General features: G+C 45.6%; 1 protein-coding gene across 10 annotated transcripts in view; it reads right to left on the bottom strand.

Annotated features, from left to right (window-relative positions):
• Window positions 1–10,319, bottom strand: part of dock3 (dedicator of cytokinesis 3) — a 332,206-nt gene extending 321,887 nt beyond the window's left edge. For 2 of the 10 annotated variants that reach the window (XM_064305961.1, XM_064305962.1), the window contains exon 1: window positions 9,046–10,319. In XM_064305961.1, the coding sequence (XP_064162031.1) occupies window positions 9,046–9,082 (37 nt within the window). In that variant the 5' untranslated portion in view covers window positions 9,083–10,319. The remainder of the gene's footprint in view (window positions 1–9,045) is intronic. The other 8 variants (XM_064305964.1, XM_064305966.1, XM_064305965.1 and 5 more) reach the window with 6 other exon arrangements.
• Between the last annotated feature and the right edge of the window lie 9,082 nt (window positions 10,320–19,401).

The raw sequence follows: 19,401 nt of genomic DNA, 5'->3' as shown, positions 1-19,401 counted from the left end.
TCCCCAACCCCCTCCCCCCCCCAATCCCAAAGAGTATTACCTTCTGTCATCCTCTTTTTCAGAATCGGCTTGTTTCTCTTTCTGAGTTTCCTCTGTCCTTCCGGATATCTATCCCCGTTCAAGATCAGCTTACCCCGAGTAAAGATGCTGCTCTCACAGTCATGGGCTCTGGCCAGAGTCCTCCAGTCACTCCGGTTCCTCGGTTAGTCCGCACGCTAATCCGGCGGGCCCGGGCCGGCCGCCCTGCAGACTGTGTGACACGTCTCCCCCGAGCGCCAAGGCCTTCTCTCCGCATTTGTGGTTGATGACGGGACAGTTACAATCAAGGTAGGTTTACTAAACCAGGCTGAAAACTCTACTGCACAGCCATTTTGTTTTCTTCGGAATATCTGTTTGTTGGGATTTTTGCTTGTTTTTGTAATAGTGCACACAATTTTTTGCACTATTACAAAAATAGTGCAAAAATTTTTGTAATAGTGCAAAAATTTGTGGTCTGATGAGACTAAAGCTGAGCTCTTTAGTCTCATCAGACCACAATTGTGTGCACTTTTCAGTGCACACAATTGTACTGTACTTTTTCATACTTTATAAACAAATAATATTAATATGCATACTAATACTACTACGAGAAGAAGTAGTAAAGTTGTTGCTATGCAACGGTTCCTAACCCTGAATTCCTGTAATTCACATGTATTGTTTAGCGGCAGACCCCCCCCCGCGCGGGAGACGGGCGCCGCGAACCCCCGTCTGGCCGCCGCGGCCAAAAGCGGCGCCGCAGCGCTATCCCGGGGAGCGGCGCGTGGCAACCCGCCGTTCGTATCATTCCCGTTACCACGGTGAAAAACACAGACGTGACCGCGCCCCGGCTGGCGCTGCCGGGAGGCGATTAATACGTCTTAACGGGCTTAATGACCTGCGCTGAAACAGTAGCGCACGTCTTTTGGGAGCTTTTCCAACAGCGCGTCCCAGCGACCCCCCCGCCTTTCCCGACGCGCTGATCGCGCTCGGCCTCTCCGCCGTAAATATTCACGGGTCCCCCTCGACGCGGAACGTTCCGGGGTCTCCACCTCTCAAACCCACCAGGATTAGACTGGAGGACCCAATACGAGCCGCCTGCCTGTGAGCGCACCCCCCCCTCCCCACCCAGCTGGGCTTAAAGAGCACGTGCCCCCCCCCCCCCCCCCCCCCCCCCGGGGGCTCGGGAGGGAATAATGATGCTTTCATGTCGATCAGCACACGCTGATTTCTCATTATCCCGCGTTACGCGCTAAAAATGCGATCGTTCCTTACGCTCTCCAGTCCTGCGTACGAACGAGCTAAACATGCTGAGCCCAATTAGCGCACAGTGGCTCTACTAATCTGGGGAAAGGCACGCTCGCTTCGCTGCACTGGTTTCAGGGGGAAACAAACATGGATTCCCTTTATATTTCACGCCTATCAAAATAAGGCACCTTTTAATGTCCACGAAAGGTATAGAAAATGACTGAACTTGGTGAGCCTTTGCTTGAACATCTGCAGATGACAAAATTCATTTTAAAATTCAGCTGACAGTGCACACCAATATTCATCTATAACAAGTCTTAGTTATCTTAGCGCCTCAGAAATTCACTCTGGAGCGGTCATCCATCATCAGGCTCATCTGGCGACCCGGCACATCTCCTGTGCTGAATTATGACTCCATTAATCCAAATGTGCCAAGGTGTATATTCCATCTACCTTCATATCCCAAATACAATGGAAATATAATCATGTGTATCCAACTGATGTGTTGCACATTAAATAGGGGTGCACAATTTAGAAACTCTTAGATATTTAAATTCTTAAGTATCAGGCTGCCATCACTGGCCATTGGCTATGCTGATATCGGCCTGTTGTACATTACAGAACAAACAAACTGCCACAATTTCCAAATTCATGGAAAAGTCAGATGAGGAGAGATGTCAACTTATTAAGGAAAAATGTGACAAAAATGTGATTTAGTCACCCTTTATTATTACGCAGAGAGCAGAGGCCTAGTTCAGGGCTGCCCCGCTGTGTTCCTGGTGATCTCTAATTAATTCTAATTTGGCACACCTGATAATTAGCAGCTCAATGAGCTGTTGAATGAGGTGAAAACCTACAGGACAGTAGATCTCCAGGAACAGGGTTGGGCAGCCCTGCTCTAGCTGTTGAATGACGTGTACTTTGTTAGTGTTGGAGTGAAAACCTACAGGACAGTAGATCTCCAGGTACAAGGTTGTGTAGCTCTGGGTCTACAGAGTTACTTTGATTGTACTTTCATTTAAGCTACTGTGTAGATCTGGTAGTGAGTTTGACCGGGAAAAAAAAGATCAATTAAAAATACATAAATAAAACTGGTTCAGATGACTATGGCCACATTCTGATCTCATATTTTCACTTCATGTACAGCGTCAGCAGCACATCAAATCTGTCTCTATTGTGTAGCGTGTATTTATGCTGCATCATCATATCTACCAGAATCTTACCAATGCCGGTAAGTTTGTTCTAGGTTATTACCAGCCAATTCCCCCTCGCATAGCATTGTGTACCCCCAACATATTACTCCCACCGAGAACAACATTTCCAGAGAGGAAGTTGTTCCAGCTCAAGTTGTTCAGAGTCTAAATGTAGGAAATATTGCATGGAATTCTGTGCAGCCTGGAAAGGCTTTTTTTAACAAAAACATAGCATGTATATATCAAACACATTGTAAAAGTTTTCTATCAAATAAAATACACATTATGTGGTGCAAATAATAAAGCCAGCCTTCAAAAATGTACATTTTTTATTAATCTATTACATCTACTTTTAACAGATGTATAATGGTACCCATACACATTCTTTGTTTTAAGGAATATGTTCTTCTTACATTGTAGGCTATGTTTTTCTGGAATCATCTCAACTTTCCGATTTTTGGCTGCATGTTGTTCTAATCACTAGCATGTAAAATTAGTGTTACTGCTTGATTCTACCTGTCTTTGAAAAGAGATACCAATTCATTTACACACATTAGTATTATGTAAGTCTTTGCTATTGATACAAATGGCTCATGCTAAAAAAAAAACTATTTCAAAATGTGGAACCTGTCAGGGCCTTGTCCCATTCACCAACACTGTTGAGAGCCAAAATGGCAGACATTCCAGCAGAATCCCTCACACACGGTCAGTCATTCTGGACAGATGGCCTGGGGAGCTACCCCACGCAGTGTTAACCAACGGCTCTGTGTCTGAGCGTTACGAGCGCAGGCGTGGAGGCCTATGACGCTCTTAGCTGCCACGTGTTAGAGCCACAGCTGAGGGCTTCCGCCACAATAACAGCCTTCGCTCAAGAAGTGTTGGGAAAACAAATATTCCTGAAACATTAGCAGTAATCCAGTTTGGGATTTGCGGTGCCCTGGGTTATATTAACTGGCCCCTTTTCAGAGTCTGCTGCCAGGACCAATTTTCTCCTCTCTGCCAGGGTTAGCGCCAGGGACACATAATGGCCAGATGCCATTCTGCCTCACTGCCCCAATACCCACAGAGCAGGCCAGCTGCCAGAACGCTAACGCGGGCTACAGGGAATAAAGGGCTCACAGCGCTAACCAGGGCTAACGCAGGCTACAGGGATTAAAGGGCTCACAGCACTAACGCAGGCTACAGGGAATAAAGGGCTCACAGCGCTAACCAGGGCTAACGCAGGCTACAGGGAATAAAGGGCCCTCAGGGCTAACGCAGGCTACAGGGATTAAAGGGCTCACAGCGCTAACGCAGGCTACAGGGAATAAAGGGCTCAGAGCGCTAACCAGGGCTAACGCAGGCTACAGGGAATAAAGGGCCCGCAGCGCTAACACAGGCTACAGGGAATAAAGGGCTCACAGCGCTAACCAGGGCTAACGCAGGCTACAGGGAATAAAGGGCTCACAGCGCTAACCAGGGCTAACGCAGGCTACAGGGATTAAAGGGCTCACAGCGCTAACCAGGGCTAACACAGGCTACAGGGAAAAAAGGGCCCTCAGCGCTAACACAGGCTACAGGGAATAAAGGGCCCTCAGGGCTAACACAGGCTACAGGGATTAAAGGGCTCACAGCGCTAACACAGGCTACAGGGAATAAAGGGCCCTCAGGGCTAACACAGGCTACAGGGAATAAAGGGCCCACAGCGCTAACACAGGCTACAGGGAATAAAGGGCCCACAACGCTAACGCAGGCTACAGGGAATAAAGGGCCCACAGGGCTAACACAGGCTACAGGCAATAAAGGGCCCTCAGGGCTAACACAGGCTACAGGGATTAAAGGGCTCACAGCGCTAACACAGGCTACAGGATAAGGGCCACGTAACGCAGGCTACAGGGAATAAAGGGCCCACAGGGCTAACACAGGCTACAGGCAATAAAGGGCCCACAGGGCTAACGCGGGCTACAGGGAATAAAGGGCTCACAGCGCTAACACAGGCTACAGGGAATAAAGGGCCCACAGGGCTAACACAGGCTACAGGGAATAAAGGGCCCACAGGGCTAACACAGGCTACAGGCAATAAAGGGCCTTCAGCGCTAATACAGGCTACAGGGAATAAAGGGCCCTCAGCACTAACATAGGCTACAGGGAATAAAGGGCCCACAGCGCTAACGCAGGCTACAGGCAATAAAGGGCCTTCAGCGCTAACACAGGCTACAGGCAATAAAGGGCCCTCAGCACTAACACAGGCTACAGGGAATAAAGGGCCCTCAGGGCTAACACAGGCTACAGGGAATAAAGGGCCCACAGCGCTAACACAGGCTACAGGGAATAAAGGGCTCACAGGGCTAACACAGGCTACAGGGAATAAAGGGCCTTCAGCGCTAACACAGGCTACAGGAAATAAAGGGCCCTCAGGGCTAACACAGGCTACAGGGAATAAAGGGCTCACAACGCTAACGCAGGCTACAGGGAATAAAGGGCTCACAACGCTAACGCAGGCTACAGGGAATAAAGGGCCCACAGCGCTAACGCAGGCCAGGAAACGCAGCACTTCCTGTTCCTGTGCCGCGGGCCGCTAGCTGATGGGAATACAGAGCAGCCGCAGGGAGAGGGACCCCGGGGCTCCAGGGCTGTATTCAGAGCAGCCCCATCTCCATGACAAAGGCTCATTCACCGCGCGGCAGGGTGAATAGCTGTTTTCCCCTCGCCACGCCAGAAACTTCGGAGGCCGCTTGGAGCAGCTCCATGAGTAACCTCCCTCCCCAGGACCGGAATCGCCCCCCCCCGTCTCCCATGAAAGGTGGGTCTGTTTACAGCCAGGGCCCGCTTTCGTTTTTCCCATCTCTCTACGCCATCTCCTCGTTTAGCAAAAAAATAATTATTTTTAAAAAACAGAAATATGCCAAGGCAAGCGGCAGAAATGCATGACATCACTGGACGGTCCAGACAAGCCACATTCTCCTCCTGTTTCTTCCTAAGTAGCCGAGCTGTGATGCTGTGAATTCTTTGGGAACCGGGTACCAAGCCGACTCTGACTAACAAGCCAGCGGGGAAGGAGGACTGTGAAAACCAAAACAAGAAAATGTCCGCCAGACCTGAGCTTAAACTACCATCCCACCTCGCACCTGATCAAGCTTTCTTAAAACATGTACTGCAGTATTGTTTTATTTATAATTTAATGTGAGATTCATTCAAATATAGAGTGGTAAAAGAACAGTGTCCAAGCCTGGATAGTGTAGAGCAGAGATACTCAAATCTGGCCCTGGAGGCCAGTAGTACAGCTGCTTTTCACCCTTATCTGTGGTATCAGGGACTGGTGTAGACCTGGGACACCAGGTGACTGAAATCTCTGGCCAATCAGAGACATGAATCAACAAATGAACTCAGTAGAAAAGAAAGAAACTGTAGTACTGTAGCCCTTGAGGGTCATGCTGGAGTGTCCTTGCCCTATAGAATCAAATGAAATCTGTATGTCTCTACAGTCTGTACGTTTGTGTACAGTATGGGTCCACAGTCTATACGTCTCTACAGTCTGTACGTCTGTGTACAGTATGGGTCCACTTGAGGTTCAGCTGCCCCAGTCCATCTCAATAAATGTGTGTGAGACCAGGACAGAGCCAGTGCTCTGCCTGCAATCCACCTCTGCAACCATCCAGCATCAAGGTAGACATGTTACTCACAATTAATACATAGGACTGATGAATAAAATAAAAATACATGTAAATATACTGTGTGCTGTGAATATACTCAAATCTGCACCATGGAATGTGTTTTTTTTATTTATTATTTACAGGATGTCTTCCATTTTAACATGCACTTGTGAGAATCCTAATTCTTTAGCGAGTTCCCCCTTAAAGGCAAAGGTTGTCATTTATCCCTCACTGTAGCTGAGAAAGATTTTCCCCTGTGTTATAACAAGCAGTAAGTCTTATTACTGATGACATGATTACAAGAGCTGTGTTTTAATGGGACAATCAATGAGTCACAAAATGAAAGTTGAAGCTTATATCCACATTCTGGATACATCAGGGCAAATCCCTCCCACACACGGAGTAGGCATCATTATTTATCTATGAGGCTAGAAACCTTTCTCTTACCAGCACATTACAAGAAGCTTTTCACTTATTAAGAAATAATAAAGTGCAGCTTCATTGATACAAATCCATAGTACATGATTAGCGAGCATACAATATTTTAGAATGACACTGTGACTGTGAGCATTTCAGTGGTAATTTTTAGTTAGTTAGTGGGTGAGAGTTTTTTTCCATGTACATTCATAGCATATCCTGCAAAGTGCCAATCTGCCAGAATTTGGGATTACACACACGCACGCACGCGCGCACACACTTTTTTTAAACATCGTCTGTGTTTTGCTGCAAATTATGAGACGTAGGCCTACAACTCATTCGTACTGATTGGGTTTAATACGCTGACGCCAGGTCACAGGGTAAATAGAACACTCACAGCGCACGTGGCTTGGTTCACCCTTCAATTAACCATCAGAAAGAAACAATCAACCACCGTTTGGCCGCTTATTTGCTTCCATTTGATAAAATCAAATTCAGGTTTCTATTTTAGCTCTCAAGTCAACCATGTGGGCTAAATAAATGACACAATTGATAAGAATTGACCATTAATTAGAAAACTACAAACCTGAAATATTCAATTAAGGCAAAATGTCCATTTTGCATATAATTATGCTGAGGATCTATAAAAATGCGGTTTCAAGCGGCTTACTATTAATTACAGTAAAATAAATTAGTCTGCCGTTTTGCCCTCAGTGAAGTGCTCAAACATAGCTGTTCTAGATAGCTTAGAGAAGGGCACAGGGAGAAAGTATTTATTTTCAATAAACCTGATCCACTTCCCCATCTCCAGGTAGCCTACTCATCGAACCATACAGGTAATATTAATATAGTGCTAGGCTAATCAAATCCAATTTAATATTCTTCTCGCTTTTCCCAATAATATTCACTTTCAAATGGGGAATAAGATGAAGTTTCTGTTAGAAATTCTGATTTCGTTTGATTAACAGTTCAACAACTGCACGCGACCTGACTTTCCCGGTTAACCTTCAGCCCCGTCCCAGCGAACGGCCTGAAGCTGCTCGTCCTTTGTTATCAAGTCTTTCACGTCAGCCAGGGCTGGGTGCAACGCAATCCCACTGTCGCAGTCTACTGTAGAATGTTATCGTGGCTAAACTGAAAAAACTACCTCGTCGAAACGAATTTCAAAAAATGAGTCAGAAACTGCAGCAAAGTCAGAAATTACGAGAAGCAGACTAGTCTGAAAATGCACACAGTGATGTAGCGATGATTACCTCATACGACGACAGGGAAAATAACAGAACGGACACGTGTTGTGCTATTAGTACATTGTAGATTGCATCTATATTTCTTCTGTGCGTGCATGGGGGTGCAGTAGCCTATATAGCAAACATAATATCATTAGAAGCTTTTGCCTCTGTGTTGTACTGTTCGATTCTATATCTCTGCCTATAAGAGAGCTTCTGACGTTTGGGCGTCAATAGATCACCAATCTATTAACCTACAGCTGTCCATCTGAAAGTAGCCCACAATGAAATTAGTTAAAGGCCATGCGGGTAACAGAACCCCCAGACTTCATAATGCTGTGGCATATAGCCTACGAGCTATGCAATTAGCCTAAACTATGAGGACTTACAAAATCTTTGCGCTAGTAGGCCCATACCGTGATGTTCGCAGATTGTATTGTTGCCTAATGTTCCATAAATAATCCAGAGAATTGGCGCTACAACGAATTATATTGTATTAACTTTTGTTCATTAGCATGAGTCGTTGCACCGTCTTTTATAAATGGCAAATTTTTATTCATTTGCAAAAACTACATCAGGTTATGTTCTACTAAATGCAATTAAAAACCCCAGCTTTGTAGTTTTCCCCCACAAGCAACTTAACCCAATTTTTTCAGGAATTATTATTATTATTATGATTATTATGACCTTTCCTGTAATGCACCTGTTGGAGAGGTACTTCGTTTTCATCGCCCCCTGTCGGCTATTATGATTATGTCTATAAATTGAACAGTGTTCTCACATTCGCAGGAAGAAATAAATAAATAGGACCTACTGTTGGCTAAACACCTTGGACCTATCGGTAAAACATCTCGCCATCAGTATATTTTCAAGTTGAACACTGAATCATTCTAAATATCGTTTTCCACCTTGGAATAAACATACACAATAAAAACTTAACCGAGTGTGCAGGTTACTCTGTCACAGTAATTAATTAAACGTGTTTCCAAAAGCCAAACACGACTGGCACATTTACAAACGGCAGCTACCTGGGCCGTCGGTTGTCTTTACAAGAATGCTAGTTTGGCTACGTTTTTCAGCTGATAGTCGCGAAAATAATGACAATATGGGGATGGGAAGCGTGGATGACGGTTAGGACCATGAGTAGGCTAGATTTCAGCGCACACACGATTTGTTTGTTTAACGGTGCAATGCAGAATTTACAATTTTCGAAAAACCATGACTTGATATTCAGTCTGGAATTCACAGAAATTCCAAATTAGAGAAAACAGGACATTGTCAACATTATAATGGGAATAAAACTAATTTACTTACCAACTCCAATTTTTTCATCTTCTGTAGGTGTCCACATGATCCTGGTAAAATTCCCAAGAAATCAAAGCCCGGTTTAGTCGTTTTCATGGACTGAGTGCAAGTGAAAGTTACATGGATCGCTCTGATCTCCGAACACACACAGAGAGCTATATTTCACGGATAGTAAATAACATAACTATTGAAAATGAAAAATAAATTAAGACGCCAGAGTCAGGCGATTTCGTTTCTAAAAGGACACATTTCTCACTCTTTGTGGCTTCTTTTCTTGCAGTCAACGCTGCGTTATCCGTAACCTCTGCCTCCCCACTAGTGTGTGAGAATCTTTCCCTCAGCACTACCAATGCAGCAGCATCTCCGACCAGAGCGAGAAGAGAGACAGTTTATTTATTTATTTATTTCTCTCGTCCGATATTCGCGTCCCCCCTCTCAGTCAGGCTACTTAAATCGGATAGCCTGCTAGCAAACTCTGGGGAACCGATGCCATTGCAGGCGCGGATTTCCCGAAAGATGACGGGTTGATCTCATAGGTAGACTGCTGTCTTCAGAAATGCGTGCGTTTTTCACGACTGCGGAACGTCTTGCTGTCTACAGGAGAGTAACGAGTACTGGTTATTCCAATAGCCGCTGCAGCGCCATCTTTGCCCAGTCGCCGTCACATGACGCAGCCTGTCAAACAGCCCAGCGGGCGCCGGAGAGACCCGCGCGCAGCCTTCAGTCTCCGCAGTCCCCAAATAAAAATCCAACGTCGGGACAAGTGTAACAGGCCAGTAATAATTTCACTTTTACAGCTGCCACACGGTCGGCTAATATTGTTCACTTGTTATAGTTGTATTTTCCAAGTACACACGTCGTCCGTTAATTAGCATATTTTATTTTGTATTCGCCACCATGTAATGAATGGTACTTCTTTTTTTTGTAATCAATTTTTATCATCAAGCACAGTCATGATTTTCACACTGAAATTTATTCTCATGCAAAAGCAACAGCAATAGCCTACTTTAAAATATTCACTCAGGTGACAGTCTACGGTGCTCATCGGTCAACTAAACAAGGATGCACTGCTAGGCTAAACAGACACGTTTATTTTCCAGACCGCTTTTTACGATTATACTGGAAGGAGAGGATTGATTGGGCATACATAAAAAAACAGGAACGAAATTAGGCTAATGCGTTTGATTCATGCAAATGCACATCCGGTGGGTCGTTTCTGTTAAATAACACTTCATTTGAGCAGGCAGTTATTTTTGGTCGTGCTTAACCTCCATCGGTCGAACTCCCATCTTCTACCTTAATAATTATCTTAAAAATGCCGTTGCCACAGCGTGTATGTGATTCAGGCTAGCTATATGGCTGTTACTCAGTTCTAACCTCATTCTAATTAACTGATCTGAAAACAGTTCAGTTTATCCGGTTCTAAATTTAGCAGTCCGCTAGCCATCAATAACTGCTTTTATGAAAGGACATGCGTTTTTGTTTGTTGGAAAAACCTTAAAACCTTTACTCTGAGAAAAATATTTAAATATAGACTGACCAGGGGTCATTTCAGGCCAGATTTCTGCCTTCTGCAAGTGTGTGTGCGTGTTTGCACGTTTGCCTTTGTCCAAAGCCCATAAACCAGACGGTTTCAGTTAGTCCATGATCAGTGCCTACCGATTACCCTAATTGGAAAGGCCTGAACTCACTGGCTGCCATTTAAAGTTTGAGAATGAAGCAAAAACAGGCATGAGTCTTAATAACCAAGGCCACCCCTTCAGCAGTCCCCAACACCACACAAAAGCCCCTTTGTTCCTAAAAGCTTAATTATGCGAAAGTGTTCAGCTGAAAGGTTCAGGCATTCATCTTTTCTATCAGCAGTGAAGTTCCTTAACGAAAATACAACTCCATCTGCTGTCAGTGACACGTGGCTGCTGAACACCTCTCTACAGTAACCGCAGTGTTTCATTGGCCCTCTATGGCATCTATCCCTCCACAGACTTCCTTTCCATCCTTTTGTTCGTGTTGTCTTTAAATATGATGTGTACTGTCTAAATGTCAATGGCGCAGTGCCTGGTGATGAAGGCAAATTCCCATTCTGGAGATCAATGAAGTAATGATGCTACTGCTGCTCTTTCCCAATGGGGCCCATGAATGGGGGTTTGTGTGTTAGTGCAGCCCATGCGATACAGCGCACACTGAGCGCGCTCCAGAGGCCGCATGCCACTTTCACAGGGGCTGCTGTGCCCCGGAACAATAGGTCCCCGAATAACATTGAAGCCCTTATGCAGCAGTAAGCTGCTTCTTTGTCCAGCTTCTTTTCAGCTTGGTGTGCACGTTCTGCCTATTGGATGTTGTTGGACACACATCGCATCAATGGGAACCCACAAACTGGACTGCGCACGCAGTGTACAGTTGCAGTCTGGTATTTGCATTCGAGCTTAGGAATGAATTTGGCCATAAGTGAACTGTTAGCCTGCAAACTGCTCGCAGACTGGCAGCATTTCTTTCCAAATCAGAAAAAGATCGTCGCACCTCTTTGGATTCCACAGGTAGGGGCCAGAGAGGGTTCATGCACAGACTGCAAAAATATGGTGAAACTTAATAAATCAATCCCTGTGATAAACAAACAGCTTACCTTGTCCCCTATGACACACACTGACTCACACATACGCACACATGCAGGCTGAAATTCATAGTTCTAGCCAAGGCTGTTCCCCTTTGATGGTTTATTAATTATCTCAGGATGCTTACAGAACAGTAATATTCACCTGTCCTTGGAGAAACTCAGGGTAAACTGGCCCTTGCTTCCATATGAAAATCAGCTAGTAAGACCCAAGAAACCAAGTGAGGAAGGTTAACTGTGTAATTAGCTGCCTTGATTATTTAAATGGCAGGTCAAAAGGAACACCAGCAAAGCATGAGCACATACCACTGTTCCACCCTCTAGGGCAGTGGTCTCCAACCCCAGTCCTGGAGAGCTACAGGGTCTGCTGTGTGTTCACAGTTGACTCCCAGGTAAAAGGAGGGTGGAAAACCAGCAGTTCTTGGACCTTGAGAGCCATGACTTGAGTAACAGGGCCATCATGGAGTGAAACCATGAACTGTGGACATTTACAGTTTTAAGCATGCGCACATGGTTGAATGCATTTAAAACCCCTGTTCATGTTCTTTTAATTGCGCGCAACATAACATCCATATAAAGTAACGTGAAGGAAGGAGGGAAAAATGTACTTACCATTGTTTGTGTGTTATGAAGGTGAATTGTAAATGAATGTGAACGGAAATATATGGTAAAAGCGGAAAAGAAACAATGTTCGTTTTACCGCGAGTTTAAAATACTTTAAAATACTTTTTAAAAAACGACCGAAATTTCTGTGAAATGAAATTGGTAGCGGTACAATTGTTTGTAGTAAATTACTCGTAATTTGTGGACAAAGGTGAAATTATTCAAGGTTAAAGGTGACATTCATATTAAACATTGTTTTATTTTGTATTATATTAAAAGCTAGCCAACGCCAACCAAACCTGCAGCCGGTTTTGCTGGAAGTCCTCCAAGGAAACGCGAGCCGTACCATAGGGCTTTTTCATGGGGGTGTTTGGGACACATCATGTAAATAAATAAATAAAGGGGGAGGATGTATGCATTTCTTTTGTTTTCTGTAATGGGCAGTTCGTTATTCTCATTCATTGGTTTATGGATAGTATTTATTTATTGTTTGTTCTTGAAATGTATTGGTAAAATAAGAAATAATGATAAAGGGAAGAAACGTTATTTTTTTGTAATAAAATTGCCGGGGGAGGGTCTTGGGCTATATAAGCCAGAGGAAAAGTCCTCCTGGGGTGATTATGTTGTGTGTGTGCTGAGTGATCATGCTAGCCATGCAGCTTATTCAAACGAGTAGGGCCTACTAGGCATAGCCTACTGTTATTTTGTTTACTCGTTTTTGTTTTTGTTTATGGTATTTGTTGTATATATATTTTGATGTGTCGTCACCTGTGCATATTTTGCACCGGTTCTGGGTTTGAAGCACGTCTCCTGTAAATAAACCTGGGTGAACAGAAGTTTTTGTCTCCTGCCACTCTTTTGCTGCTCCAACTGCTGCTGGACCCCCTCACAAGGACTATAGTGGATTTCACAAGACCAGGGGTCTGAGGCCTGGCCCTGTGGAGCTCCAAGGTTGGGTGGGGTTTGTTCAGCAACCAGTTAGAACGTAAACCCCAACTGAGGCAGATAAACCACATAATATATTTAGCAATTAAGTGCTGAGTAATGACAAAAACCAGCAGACCAAGTAGCTCACCAGGACCAGGGTTGCAGACCCTACACTAACTATGGCCTCTCACATACCACATTTTCATTGTCCTTTAATGTGGGGAAAATACTACAACACAGATTACACAGGACTATTACATTTACAGCTCACTCTTCATGAAGTCTGTGGAGGCTTAAGTTAAAAGAACAGAAGAATGCATACAGACCATTCAACTCACCTATGCTCACCATTAACCTACAGTACATGCTAGAGCAGGGGTGTCATACTCCAGTCCTGAAGAGCCACCATGTCTGCTGGGATTTGTAGTTTCCTTTCAATCAGCATCCAGTTAAGCTCTTGAGAACAAACTGTGTGGACTCTTTAGCCCAGTGGTGTCAAACTCGTTGCCATGGAGGGCCGTGTGTATGCAGGTTTTCATTCCAACCAATTAATGCTGCCTTAATTGAGTCCAATTACTCATTCAGCCATATGCGTTTAACTGCATTGAAGCACAGAATATAAGAAAATTTTTATTTAGACAATGCGGGTCACCATAGACGTCGGGTCACCATTGTGCACAAACCTGCATCCCTAATTCAGCAAATAATTTAACTAATTATATAATCAAGATCTGAGGCTGGAATGAAAACCTGCATACACACGGCCCTCCATGGCAACGAGTTTGACACCACTGCTTTAGCCTATCATTGACTTCAATTAATGACTTGTGCTGAGACAAACCCAAAGCCAGCAGACACTGTGGCCCTCCAGGTCTGGAGTTGAACCCACAGACACTGCAGCCCTCCAGGACTGGTGTTAAACCTGCAGACACTGTGGCCCTCCAGGACTGGAGTTAAACCTGCAGACACTGCAGCCCTCCAGGACTGGTGTTAAACCTGCAGACACTACGGCCCTCCAGGACTGGAGTTAAACCTGCAGACACTGCAGCCCTCCAGGACTGGTGTTAAACCTGCAGACACTACGTCCCTCCAGGACTGGAGTTAAACTCGCAGACACTGCGGCCCTCCAGGACTGGAGTTGGACACCCGTTCACCAGAGGATGCAGTGACCCGTCTGTCCCCCCCCACAGCCGGGGCTTGACCACCGCTGTGGGGTTTGTAGTGGAGGGTGTGGTTGCGTTTGGCGATCCACACTCTAGACCTGCAGGATGAAGCTCGGCTGCATTACTCCTCGTAGTCCCTGGCGCCCTCCACCGTTCCTTTACAACACATATCCCAGAGTTCCTGTGAGGGAAAAGGCTCATAGGGGGCGGGGCTGACTGCTGCGGGTCAGTCGCTCTCAGTCGCTAACGCACCGTGGCCTAGCATGCTGTACTCGCGCAGGCTAGCGTGGGCAGCTAACGCACCGTGGCCTAGCGTGCTGTACTCGCGCAGGCTAGCGCGGGCAGCTAACGCACCGTGGCCTAGCGTGCTGTACTCGCGCAGGCTAGCGTGGGCAGCTAACGCACCGTGGCCTAGCGTGCTGTACTCGCGCAGGCTAGCGTGGGCAGCTAACGCACCGTGGCCTAGCGTGCTGTACTCGCGCAGGCTAGCGCGGGCAGCTAACGCACCGTGGCCTAGCGTGCTGTACTCACGCAGGCCAGCGCGGGCAGCCCACTCAGCGGCTAAATATGCCCGGAACTTAAACGCAGTGGCGCACAGCGGCGAGGAGTCCACACGCGTGTGCGCGCGCTGGCGTCCCCAGTCACGTCTTTTACCTGTGCCCAAAAGAAGGGGCACCGCTCTGCTGGGGCAGGCCTGTGACTGTGCCCGCTCAGTGCTTTCTGTGCCCCGGGACTCCAGCCTTAACGATGCCAGCCGTTATGCACACCTTCTCATCTGCAGGCTGGTAAATTAACCCATGATGTGGGAATTCATTTTCAAGGTTCACTGCACACGTGTTAAAAAAAACTCACTTTGTTTGTAGTGTGTAAGCATCTGTTGACATAATTAGAGTAAACAGGAAAGACGGTTCATTACTGAGGGAAAGTTCCAAATAAAGAACTCGTTTTTGGGTCTGAAACAGTTGGAACCAAGAAGTAGAGTGAGTGACTGCACAGCAATAAACTCACTTAGAACACAGCGGAAATTGTGAAAAGTCCAGCTAAATAATAGGCATTCTACAATTCTGTACCATTCTTATAAAGCAACACTGACAGAACTCAACAGCAGCGTAACTTCATATAAAACTTTAGTCTTCAGAAACCACTAAGCTCCGAGGTTTGAACCCCAAAGTAACTTTGAGTCACAGCCAAAAGTGCATTTTGTGGCCTCATTTTGGCAGATTCGGGCAGCTATTACTTGAATGAGTGAATGCTGATATAAATTACAGAAGAGCCTTTTGTGTAGAAAATGAAATGTTACACGTCTACGTGCGACGCACCTTTTACATCATCAGGCATTGCCTTTTAACATGTGAGTGTAACTGGGTGTGGTCAGGGATGTAGTGGCACGGAGGGAAGCTTGCGCACATCTACGGTCTGTTGGATGAATATCTCAAATTACAGCTAGTTAATTAACACCAAAAAATACCAGATACTTGGATGTAGACACAATGAACAATAAATGTGTCAAACCAGAGTTCAATCAAATTAAAAGTTCATCATAAACAGATGAAAACTGAATAAATGATGAATCGCACTGTAAAGATAGAAATAAAAAACGATATTACACACATCTATGGTGTGTGAGTTATATGTGTGCCAAATATGACATAAAGAGGGAGACTCTGTCACGAGTTACAGGAGAGAGAAAAAGTTTCACACAAAATTAAACATGAAGAAATGACAAAGTGAGATCAAAAGCTCCCGTGCTTTATTTTAGCTACTTAAACTTATTCTATATGGTGAAGCTGCAAAAATCATATATTTTGCCTTTATTTTTATCCTTATTATTTCATCACAATGCTATTTTGCTTTGTACAATGAGAGTAACTATCTATGAATTCAATTCATGTTTAAAAAATAAATATTACAGTTATTGATGTCAGCAGTGATATTTCAGTCAAGCCATCATTTTTTAAAAGTGCATTTCACAGTCTTGACTGCATTTAAAACAAAATGAAAGAGAAGAAAAACAATACAGAAGATTTTCAATAATATAAAAGCCACAGAAATGAAAAACACTAATGTTTGCTGGTGTGTATGATGTAACAAGACCAGAGACGTAGGACAGTGACACCTGCGCGTATTTTTCCCCTGAATGTTTTTAATACAAACTTTTCGATTGGCTATAAGGTTAGCATATTGACTGATGTAACAGCTCACATGTATGTCAAATTGCAGCAGAGAAAATGGGCGGTGGACTGCTTGTGGACAGGAAATGGGGAGATGCTGCTCTTAAACCGACCGTGTATCCCAGCCACAGGAGATCCAATTAAAATAAAGGGAATTAGCTGCCGACCGGCACGGAGTGTTCGTTTAATTAACCGAACAACAATCGATCAGCTGAAACAAACGAAATCATGTGGAGAGCGAGCGCTGGCTCAGAGGCCTCTCCGGCCAGGAGATCACCCCCAGCACCTCCCCCAGCTGTCCGCTCTGCTGTTCACCTGGCCGGCTTTCCTCCGTTCTGCTGTTCACCTGTCCGGCTTTCATCCCTTCTGCTGCTCACCTGGCCGGCTTTCCTCCGCTCTGCTGTTCACCTGTCCGGCTTTCATCCGTTCTGCTGCTCACCTGGCTGGCTTTCCTCTGTTCTGCTGTTCACCTGTCCGGCTTTCATCCGTTCTGCTGCTCACCTGGCTGGCTTTCCTCTGTTCTGCTGTTCACCTGTCTGGCTTTCCCCCGCTCTGCTGTTCACCTGGCCGGCTTTCACCCTTTCTGCTGCTCACCTGGCCGGCTTTCTTCTTCAAACTCTCTGTATCTGCAGCAGCAAATGAGACAAACGTGCCTCCTAATTTCAGCTCACAACAGCCTCCAGCATCTCAGCGCAGAGAATCCCTGAGCAGAGACCTTCTGCTCTCCGTTGCTTGCCATGACGACTGTCGCTGCGTACTGCAGGTCCAACACAAACACCTGTAAAAGCTAACAGCTTTTTAGCTGCTGCTGCCAAGCCTCAGAACGGGCTCTGGCATGCTGCTGACGGCCTGACGTTCTCCAGGGTTGTCCTGCTGGCCTACGGGCTCTCCACGCAGGCAGGGTGCCGAGGCCGCGAACCGAAACGCTGGACCCCGCCGCCCGGCCGTGACCCGCCCCGGAGCGGACTCCCACGCCCAGCCAGCCGCCCGCTACCCGTGCGCCCACTGCATGCGGCTCCTTCCTGCCCACACAGCAGCGCTGCGATTGGCCGGCTGCCAGGCTCACACGCCGCTCTTCGCTGGCCAGGAGGTTTTTTTCTCTTGAGGTGGAGAACTGGGTTTCTGAAGCAGAAATTACCCCACTGTCATCTGACGTTAGGTCTGAGTGGCACATTGCGGGTTTTCGTACGCGGTATGGTGCGGGTCTTTCCCAGAGTTCAGTGGGCTACGGGCTGCTGCGGTGTTTGATTCTGAAGTCTGACGGCAGACACCGCTGTGCGTAGAAAAGTAGCTGCTGTCCCGTTGTGCTTTTGAAAGTTCTCTCCTCCCAGATGTGTACTGGCTGGGAATCGAGCCTTGTTAGCAAAGGCTTAGTGCTGTGCTCCGAAGAGCTATTCAGGCCCTGTGGGCTAATTCTGTTTCCAGCGGAGCCAGCTTGCTATATATAATCACTGCTATTTCCTGCTATATGTAATCACTGCTATTTCCTGCTATATTACATTACATTACATTATAGGCATTTAGCTGACGCTCTTATCCAGAGCTATATGTAATCAGTGCTATTTCCTGCTATATATAATCACTGCTATTTCCTGCTATATGTAACCACTGCTATTTCCTGCTATATGTAATCACTGCTATTTCCTGCTATATATAATCACTGCTATTTCCTGCTATATGTGATCACTGCTATTTCCTGCTATATATAATCACTGCTATTTCCTGCTATATGTAATCACTGCTATTTCCTGCTATATGTAATCACCGCTATTTCCTGCTATATATAATCACTGCTATTTCCTGCTATATATAATCACTGCTATTTCCTGCTTTATATAATCACTGCTATTTCCTGCTATATGTAATCACTGCTATTTCCTGCTATATGTAATCATTGCTATTTCCTGCTATATATAATCACTGCTATTTCCTGCTATATGTAATCACTGCTATTTCCTGCTATATGTAATCATTGCTATTTCCTGCTATATATAATCACTGCTATTTCCTGCTATATGTAATCACTGCTATTTCCTGTAGCGATAGGCCGAGGTCATAAGAACCAACAGATCATACTGTCAAAGGGCATCTGGATCCAACTCGGAAATAATCAGACCTCATCTCATCCACTTTAGAGTGGGAGTATATTTGCTCTGGCAAGATGTGGAAATGTTTGTGGAGAAAAAACTTCTGCGTTGACTTTGGCCACCGCAGCGTGCACATCCCAGCTGGCCGAACTGGCCAAGATGTAATTGGTCTAAAATATCACATGGGTGACTGTGTTGGCTGCATCCTGTCTCTTCGTCTGATTGAGCAGATGATCATACCATCTTTCTTTGCAGCGCTAAACTAAAAGGACTTTGAAATCAAAGCCTTCTTATCCAGTATACCCCCAGCCTTAGAGTAGCTTTCCATTTAGGAGATGAACTGGCATGAACGCATGAATGTGATCTGCCTGTTTCTGGTGAATGTGGTCTGCCTGTTTCTGGTGAATGTGGTCTGCCTGTTGTTGGTGAATGTGGTCTGCCTGTTGGTTGTTGGTGAATGTGGTCTGCCTGTTTCTTGTGAATGTGGTCTGCCTGTTTCTGGTGAATGTGGTCTGCCTGTTGGTTGTCAGTGAATGTGGTCTGCCTGTTTCTGGTGAATGTGGTCTGCCTGTTTCTGGTGAATGTGGTCTGCCTGTTGTTGGTGAATGTGGTCTGCCTGTTGGTTGTCAGTGAATGTGGTCTGCCTGTTTCTGGTGAATGTGGTCTGCCTGTTTCTGGTGAATGTGGTCTGCCTGTTGTTGATGAGCCCAGTTTTGCTCAGTGACCCACAATCCCTGTGCTGCCACCCTGTCCATGCAGCTCCTGGATCCTCTGCCCTTGTCCTGTCAGGCACCTAAAACCACATC

The sequence above is a fragment of the Anguilla rostrata genome, chromosome 13 (assembly GCF_018555375.3).
Source record: "Anguilla rostrata isolate EN2019 chromosome 13, ASM1855537v3, whole genome shotgun sequence".
Lineage (NCBI taxonomy): Eukaryota > Metazoa > Chordata > Actinopteri > Anguilliformes > Anguillidae > Anguilla > Anguilla rostrata.
Note: the sequence above shows the minus strand (reverse complement) of the source record. Positions and strands in the feature narration are given on the sequence as shown.